Genomic DNA, 9,396 nt, shown 5'->3' with positions numbered 1-9,396 from the left:
ATACAGACAGTTCATAAGCAGATATATTCATAAGGACCAATGGGCTACTGTTACAGGCTTTTGTCTGTAACATATGAACAGTACTGGAATCCATTACAATGTGTACTACCATCATCTCTGGAATGTGTCCAAGCCCTTTAATTCTCTATTAATAACAATAAATGGAAATCCTCATCCAGAACTATGGGGACAGGTACTGAAAAGGGTGATCTGAGCTGATCCCTGTGATTCCCTAAGTGACCTGGGACACATTAAACTGTTTTTTGCAGCAGTTCCTTCTAAAACCATAGATTAAATTCACTGCTGAAAAAAAAAAAAAACCATTTGGTTTGATTTTACTTAACATTTATTATATACTTAGAATAAATTTATTGCGTCTTTGGCATATATAAGAAGAGAAATTTAACTTTCAGTAGGAATAAAAATATAGTTCCCAAAGGCAACTGCGTGAAGAATCACAAAGCACAGCTAAGTTTAGCTTAGGAACAAGATTCATTTCTTCTCATCCTGAGAATGTGACCAGATAGGCTTACGTTTCTGAATAAAGGCTTCAATACCTTCCTGCCCATCTCTCAAAGTCAAATTGTCCACCATGACCTGAGTGGTCATTCTGTAAGCAGTATCAAGGTCCTGTGTCATCTGTCTGTAAAAGGTGGCTTTCCCCAGTGCCAGGACGGATTTGCTGCTTTCACATATCTTGCGAGAGATTTTCATGGTCTCTTCTTCCAGCTTGTCTTCTGGCACCACCTTGCTGACAAGCCCGTGCATTAATGCTTCTTGGGCAGAAAGAGGTTCACCCGTGAAGAGCATCTCTAGTGCCACCTGAGCAAGAGAAAATACTCCATTAAGTCAATTCAGCTGCCTTATCACTTTGGTTTGTTAGGGGAATTTCAGCTTCCTCCTTCAAATACCAGTTGCTCTTCTGTCAAATACAGCATTTAAATCTTTTGGCCTCTTAAACTGCCAAGGAAGTTTGAAAAGGTTTCAGCAAAGAGAAGGACTGGCTCTAAACCTGGCCTTTTTTCAAACCTGCCCACTGACTGCAGCTGTCCCAGGCTGACACTTCTGAGTTGCTTCTCAAAAGCCCAGACTCTTTAGTGGCTGCAGAACAAATCAGGAAAGATTTGGATGGTCCACAGTGTCAAATGACTGAACTTGGTATTTTCAGCTGGGTTTATAATGATAAATGAAGACTTAGCACATCAATGTGTAGTTTTTCAAAAGATCTGCCTTAGTTTAAGGTTGGCTGGGGTTTTTTAAATATGTCCTTCTTATAGCTGCATCTATTTCAGTCTCCTGCTGCTTCCAGCATCTTGTACGTGCAAATCCCCCAAATACCCAGTGACTATTCAATGTTACATATCAGTAAGAATTTTTTTCCATGACTCCTGATGCAACTGACCAATGACTTGAATTGTAAGAGCTGATTATCCTCATTAGTATCTTTGCTCTGGTAGCCTCGAACAACAGCAACTCTTCATTGGATAAAAGGTAAAATCAGTAATCCTGAGAATTGTAGGGAATGTACTTGCTGCTTTGAAAAGTGGCACAGAGAAAAATATATCCCATACGTTTTAAAAATGTAATCATAAATGCCAGAGATACTAATTCAGAAACAGTTATAACTGTACACTATAGCACACTTGGAAAAAAAACATGTTTGACTATGATGGCCTTACAGATGGGAAATTTAAGGCTGAAGCTTTTATCCAGCAATTGGACTTGTGCAGTTAAGTCCTTGCATCTCTGCAGAGCCCTGCTGGGCTTGGAGAGTCTGTCCGTCTGAATCCAACTGGATCTGAACTTAAAATTTCTTTTCTCAGTTACGGAAGCTTTACAGATCATACTGTTGTTTATGCAGAGAGGGATGTGTAGTCACAATCAGTAGGAAATAAAGCAGGAAGAAAGTACAGGAGGATTTTAGATGCTATTTAAAGCATCTTGATCTATACCCAGGCAGATCATGCTGGCAGTGAAATGTCACCTGCCTGGCAAGAACCGATACCTTGGTGGGACTGATGTCCTGAACTTGCAGGGGTCTCCTCGTCAGGGGAGAACAGCATTGTCTAAAGCACAGGGCTGTCTGTTAGAAAGGAAAGCGATGGTTGAGCTGGTGTGCTGCTGGTATGAGCTCCTGCTGGTTGGAATCGCATCAGTAGGAAGCTGCTTTCCCTAAACACAGTTCATCCCTTTATTACTTTTCCCAGTCCAAAAAGTTATGAAGATATCTTTTGCAAGGAAGTATTTTGAATGTTGTACTGCCAGAAAATACAGTTTAGGCAATGGAACCAGAAATCCTAACATGGGAACTGACTTCTTGCAAAATTATAAAGAGTATCTGGGAAGGAAGCCTACCTTTCTTGGAAGAGATCTGCCCAAGGCCACAGCTGGTGTGGAGCAAAACAGTCCGATATTTACTCCAGGAGTAGCAAACTGAGATTTCTCACTCGCCACTGCGATGTCACAGCTTGCCACAAGCTGGCAGCCTGCCGCTGTAGCCAAGCCATTTACCTTGGCAATCACTGGCACTGGAAGTTTCTGGATTAAAGTCATAACCTGCATGCACAACAGAAAGGGGTCAGTTAGTCCTGGAAATTTTAAGCAGTGGCTGTTCTAAAACTTGCAACTGCGTCACACACCTGATGTGTGTATTTTTCAGCTCTATTAACTGGAGTTTAGTAAAACCAGTAAGCTCTCTGCGAAGCTTGTTTCAACACACAAGACCACTGCTGTTCCAGTAGCTGCTCAGTTGTGTTTATGTAGCATGAGTTGGCCCTGCTAACTCCAGTGGAAACGGAAAGCAAAAGAATGAAAAGCAGAAGCACTTGTTTTCAGATCTGCAGAGAGCACTGCAGATCTCATGTTTCTGGCTGTGGGAAGATGTGTATCCAAGACACATCACCCCACCTTCATAATGGAAAAGTGACTTAGTAAAAGTCTCTGTCCCAAGAAATGAAATCAGCTATTGCTGGTGTCTGCGTGATCTTGAGCCTGGGTTGATCTTACCCAAACACTATCACTGGATGTCTTTCTAGGCTTAGTCTGCACTCCAATTCAGAAATTCCAAACATTTTTTCCTACTTGCATTAGATGTAAGATGGGAAAACACGCTCACTTTCTTATTCCCTCTCTTTCTCAGATAACTCTTGAAGGCTGGACGTCCAACTTCAGATAGCTGAAGTTAAGAACGATGAATTTATCTTAACTTTTCTAACTCGGGTTCTGCTTCCATACAGTGAGGATCAACAAACTCACCTGATTTTAATGCCTGAACATAGAAAATGCTAGTTAAATTATTACAGTCATTATCTGGATTAAAAAACCACAAAATCTCACATTAGCACAGTGTAGCAAGGTAACAGAGTTTCATTTGCTACTTCAATTTGTCCAGCAGATGAACTCTGAAGCAAATTTTATGTTGCTCAGGTGAAATTATCTACATTCAGTTTTGAATTTGATCAGCCTTTTCGGTGGACCTTGGGAAGCAGACAACAAAAGAGTAACAACACGTGCACGTGTGCAGACAAACAACTACAGAGTGCTCTTGTGGTTATAAAAATTCAACGTCAACTGCTTCTCTGAAAAAACCCTAGCACTTAGGTTTTGTGTTTGAAAGGCCTCTGGAGAAGTGATGTTCTCAGCTGTCTCACACTTCCATGTGGAGAGAACTTAGTTCTTGCACACTGCATTACACAGCATTGCCAACATCGTTCTACACATGGGGAAGCAGGTGTCGCAGCTGAGAGGATCTGCTTAAGATTACCAGACACAGACAGATGTAGAAGCCAAGGTTCCTGAAAACCAGTCCACTGCTCTGGACTCCCTAGTCCACAGTGCTGTAGGCATGTCACTTAGGGTAGGATCCGTTCTACTTAAGTACTGAAATTTAGGAAGACACGATCCCATTTTGGAAGCTCTCAAAAGTACCTTTCTCTCTCTACTGACCAAAAAAAACCAAAGCAGAAGTCAATTATTTTACCAGACAACTAAAACTGAGATAATAGCTAGGATCCTAAATAAAGCCTAAATTAATGTATCTATTTCTGTTTGCCTGTAAAGTGCTATTATTATTTAATGGCAAGACCTTCTTCCTCCATGGGGATAATAGCGAGTCATGAGAAACTTAAATCCGTTCAGGACACTCAGGCAGAGAGTTTAAAGCACTCATCACTACCGTCGACATCAGAAAAGGGATCACCTCACAAGTCATTTCACCTCTTGCATTTAATTTATTCCTGAACTTGCTTTGCCAGTTTCACAGAAGCATTTAGGTTGGCAGCGATCTCTTGAGATCGTCAAGTCCAGTCCCCTACTGTAACCAGCTCCGGTAGAGCAGGTTGTCCAGGGCTGTGTCCAGCTGAGTTTTGACCATCTCCCTATGTCTGCATTTCACGGTCTCAGGAATCTTCATCTAAAATTAGTACACCATTTTTTATTTGTAACAATGCTGCTTTACTAAACTTACTATATAGTAGGGCACCATTCTCGCAAAGAGGCTTCTTTTTAACTCTAAATGCTGACATTCTGGTTTTCTTTGCTATTCCTCTTTATTAATCCAAGTTAAGCTTGCCATACTACTCATAAATCTTGAATATAGCCACGATGCTAGATATACATACAGGACAATTTAAATTCTTCTGGTCCTTAAAGTGAGAAATTTACCAGCTCTTGATTTCGTGCTATATGGAATAAGTTTCACATTTTTTCTGCCTGATCTTTCCTACGCTGTGACCCAAGAGCTGCGTTGTTCAGTTTTCCACTAGCATCATACCGGTATTCTGCCCTGCAGCTGCAAAATTAATATGAAACTGTTGGTTGCTCAACTATTGGACCTTGGCTCCTTTCTGATGAAGGGACTAAACGGTCATTCAGTCGTATTTGTGCTTATCTCTCTGTGATCAGCATACCAGGATGAAATCCAGGCAAAGCTGCCAGGAGGATGGCTTCACAGTACACTGAAGGCCCTTCAGTGGCAACTTTCACACATGGCTTTTTCAGCATTTGTTAAATATGGGCTTGACAATGTGTACAGAGAGTACAGAGATCGTTACTACTGGAGAAATTACAACACAAGGTTTCAAATTACTTCCCATGGTCACACTGAGCAGGATTAGGGGTCCATTTCTAGTGGTGTTACAGTCAAAGAGGTTTTTGCCATTCTCTCCAAAGGCTCCAGGATTCACTTTAACTTCCCGTCCCCTGGGTCTGCACCTTTGTAACCACGTCAGAGATGTATTTGGATCTTCATTTCACACTGTCTACTTGATGTTTAAGCTGGTCTTGAGTTACTGGCTAAATGCTGGGAAAGAACATTTGGTCACAAGTGATTTGAAGGTGGTTATCCCTAGATTGCCCCAATACTCCGCTGCAAGGAACACTGGCTAAACTAAGGAACGTGCCATGACTGTACTCATTGTAGATGACATGCACATTGGCATTTTGGCCCTTTTACTTCCAGGTAGAGAAATCCAGGGAAAACATAATTTCATCAGGATCAGGTATTTAAATGGCAGAGCAGCAAAAAGCAAGGAATCTGGAGGAACAGGCTATGCTTTAGCTGGCAGATGAGCAATACTGCCACTCCTTAAATCAGCATCATTGCTTGCTCTTACTACCAGGCAAAAGGGGTGGCACTTAAGAAGAACTGCTTACCTCTGCACATATCTCAAATACTTGGGAATGATGCTTCACATCATCTTCACTTGACAGTTCCTTTAAATCATGGCCGGAACAAAATACAGGTCCTTCAGCTGCAAAGAATTCCAGGAAAAGTCAGTCTGGATTAATCAAGAAACCAGGGGTAGTGGCATATCAATGCCCCAGCTAAAGGTATGTCAGTGAGATGTCAATAGTCAAAAAAGAGCTCGGGGAGGGAGTTCTACACACAGTTCTGAAATACTGCCTTCTGGGTTGTGTAACGTTTAACAGAGTAACACCCATAACCAGTTTTAAAGGCCTAGTTTTCCTTCCATTCCAAATTAACTCAATTAAAAACAAGGCACTTCACACCTCTGCGCCCAGTTTCTTGTAAGGACACTGCGAAACAGCTCCTTGGTACAAGGTAGACTAGTGAGACGGAGCGAGGACAGAGTGCTCTGCTCTCAGACTGACAAATAAAGCTATTCTCTACGGATTGAACCCGGCATTAATGATTAACTTTTGCTAAATAAGCATCAAGATTTTTGAGTCAAGGCGTTCAAAGCCACAATGGAAAAAAAAAAAAAAAAAAGAAAAAACATTGTTCTGCTAGAGGAGAACCAGAAAGGTTGTTGGGGCATCTGTTCTTCCACTGCTAAAACTGGCATCTAGAGAATGCCAGAAAGCACACCCAGGGTTTGGGCAGCAAAATGGCAGGTTTCTGTGGACCTAAGCTTTGGATTTGCGTCCAGTGGCAGCCAATATCAAAACACCATTTACAGGTACACTATCCATAGTTTTCCTTTGCCATGAGGGTATCTGCCACAAAACAAACCAATAAACCAATCTGATGCTTTTGAATCCTTCAGACCTTCTTAGGTATTTGTATGGATGTGACATTTCTGGCTACAAGTACGCAGACACAACCTCACCTATGCATTTGATTCTTATGGACCAGACTATTGTGGCACAGTCTATCCAGAAATAACCATGTCAGTCAGCTCATGGAACCAGCAATACATATCTGGAAATTCATCACATCTGCATTTGTGCCTCACTGAAGAAGAATCCACTGCAAAGTCTGTGTTAAAGACTCAAAGCATTCCCTGAGAAGTCTTGACATTTCTTCTTTTGCATTCCATTCAGCAACAGAATTGGAAATCAACAGGAACATCCAATTTCTTTTTAAACTAAAACAAAAAACAAAATGAAACCGTGCTCCCAAACTCCCAGACTACTGTGGAACCTGAAATGTTTCACGAAATTCGTAACTGCTGTTTGAAATGTTGACTATACGTATTTAAACTCACCCTTGTGGAGTCAGCTTACTTCCACTCCCGTGTGTGGGACAAAGAAACACAGTGTTTTCCGCCACGTACAGGAAACTGCAGCACTCTAAATTAATAAACCTATTTCTCCAAGATGTTTGCAAGGGGGGCAGGGCAAGATTATCTTAAAATAGCAGGGGAAAAAAAGCTGGCTTCAGAACAGCTCAAGTTTCATTATCTTTAAGAATCTTACTCTACAGGTTAATTCCTAAATGGAAAAAACCCTGTAACAGGCCCTGCGAGACAATGGTTTACATCTGCAGGCTGAGGTGACAGCAGTGTTGATATTAGAGAGTTTTAAAACCGGCTTTAACAAACCAGTGGCAAGGAGAAGGAGGCTGATCCTGGCTTGGAGCAAGGGAGCAGAGCAGACAGTTTGAAGAAACCTTGTGAGCCCTGTTACCATGACCTGCTTTAAACTGGAAGAGGGGAGATTTAGATTGGATATAAGGAAGAAATTCTTCACTCTGAGGGTGGTGAGGCACTGGAACAGGTTGCCCAGAGACGCTGTAGATGCCTCATCCCTGGAAGCGTTCAAGGCCAGGTTGGATGAGGCTTTGGGCAACCTGGTGTAGTGGAGGGTGTCCCTGCCCATGGCAGGGGGGTTGGAACTAGATGATCTTTGAGGTCCCTTCCAACCCAAACCGTTCTGTGATTCTATGATCTGTACCTGCCACCGACAGCAAAATGATGTCATACCAGCTCAGCCTGTTCCTGCATGTAAACTGGGAATGTGATTTCTTTAGTGTGACAACCACTAGAACCTGGCTTTTGTTCTGTTTAAAGTATTCTTTACATGTAGTGTTTAAACTAATTATTTCACCTACTCCTCATTACCCCGCTTCTGTCCCTCCCCTCCCTCCCGTCGGCCCTCAGTGACGGCACTACCTGAAATGATGATGACGCGGAGGTCTCTGCTTTTGACGTCGTGCAGCAGGTCCCGCCGGAGGGACTGCAGCATGGAGAGCGACAGGGCGTTCCTCTTCCTCGGGTTGTTCAGGATAATGTTCCTGTAACGGCCGTTAAGCACAAAGCGGGTTATTATGAAAAAAAAAAAAAAGCAACAAACGCCCTCAGAGCCTCAGCGAGAGTCCCGCGGCGCCGCTCCGCGCCCCCCCCCCCCCCTTCCCGCCTCACCGGACGCCCTCCGCCTGCCGCCGCACCGTCAGCTGCTCCGCCGGCGGCGGGGGCGGCCGCCCGGCGCCCGCCGCCGCGCCGCTGCTGCAGGCCGCGCTCAGGGCCCGCCTCAGCCGCCACGGCCGGGCGGCGGCCATGGCTGCCGCAGCCGGAGCCGGAGGCGCTGCCGGGGCCGCGCTCGGGCCGCGCCGCCGCGGGGCGGGGCTGTGCCCGCAGGCGCGGGGAGCGCTGCTGGGGGGCGGCCGGGTCCGCTCCGGGGGCGGGGGATGCTGCAGGGGGACGGACGAACCGACACAGCCCTCCCCGCGCCCGTCGGTTGCGTTCCCAGGCCCGGTTCCCCCGGCTGTAGAACCAGTGGGACCCGCTGGGACGCCGTCCTGCTGTGGAGGAGGCGGGCGGGAAGGTGGCATTCATTAATGAGTGTCTCGGGGTGTTGGAGGGGTACTAAAAATGTCGACTTTTGCTGTAATTTCCTCAGGTTCCACTGAGCGTTTGTGTCTAGGAGCACGGGATGGAGAGTGGGACTGTGCTGGGGTTAGTGATGCTAAGTTGGGATGTGTCATCAACGGGAAGGACAGTTGTGGTATGCAGAAAGAGTGGGATCGCTTTGAGGCCGGGAGTGGCTGGTATGGGATGACACTCAGTACTGCAGGGTTTGGGGTCATGTACTTGGGAAGTAATAACATCGTCATTTAGTCATCCATTTATTAAATGGCTTTAAACTGAAAGAGGGCAGATTTAGATTAGATCTAAGGAAGAAATTCTTCACTCTGAGGGTGGTGAGGCACTGGAACAGGTTGCTCAGAGAAGTTGTGGATGCCTCATCCCTGGAAGTGTTCAAGGCCAGGTTGGATGAGGCTTTGGGCAACCTGGTCTAGTGGAGGGTGTCCCTGCCCACAGCAGGGGGTTGGAACTAGATGATCTTTGAGGTCCCTTCCAACCCAAACTGTTCTATAATTCTATGATTCTATTCAATGGGAACTCGTCATTTGGAAATGGTTGTGGAGGAGACCTTGGGTATCTTAATTGGTTCCACAGAGTCAGTCTGTAACTGTGTGATGCATCCAAGAAATAAAAAGACAAATGTGATTTTTAAGAGGTGATTTTAAAATTCAAACATGAATTTAAAATTCAAAGTATTTTGGTGACATACAGGTACATTCACAGCTCATCTTGGTTACTGCTTCTGGGCACCCGCATTCAGGAGGCCAAACTGAAAGAGGGGAAGAGAGAACAGATGCAGCACAGAATGGAGACTCTGTTACAAGGGATGAGAGGAGCGTTGTTCCTTGAG

At 44.5% G+C, this 9,396-nt stretch overlaps 1 protein-coding gene across 1 annotated transcript; it reads right to left on the bottom strand.

The window, feature by feature from the left end:
- Positions 1 to 492: 492 nt before the first annotated feature.
- ECHDC3 (enoyl-CoA hydratase domain containing 3) lies at positions 493 to 8,239 on the bottom strand. Its single transcript, XM_086610907.1, has 5 exons — positions 8,103 to 8,239; positions 7,854 to 7,975; positions 5,653 to 5,750; positions 2,356 to 2,556; positions 493 to 822 (listed from the first exon to the last, which is right to left on the bottom strand). The coding sequence occupies exons 1-5, from the start codon at positions 8,237 to 8,239 to the stop codon at positions 493 to 495; spliced, it is 888 nt and encodes a 295-aa protein (XP_086467033.1).
- Between the last annotated feature and the right edge of the window lie 1,157 nt (positions 8,240 to 9,396).

The sequence above is a fragment of the Tauraco erythrolophus genome, chromosome 4, assembly GCF_009769465.1.
Source record: "Tauraco erythrolophus isolate bTauEry1 chromosome 4, bTauEry1.pri, whole genome shotgun sequence".
In the NCBI taxonomy this organism is placed as follows: Eukaryota; Metazoa; Chordata; class Aves; order Musophagiformes; family Musophagidae; genus Tauraco; species Tauraco erythrolophus.
Note: the sequence above shows the minus strand (reverse complement) of the source record. Positions and strands in the feature narration are given on the sequence as shown.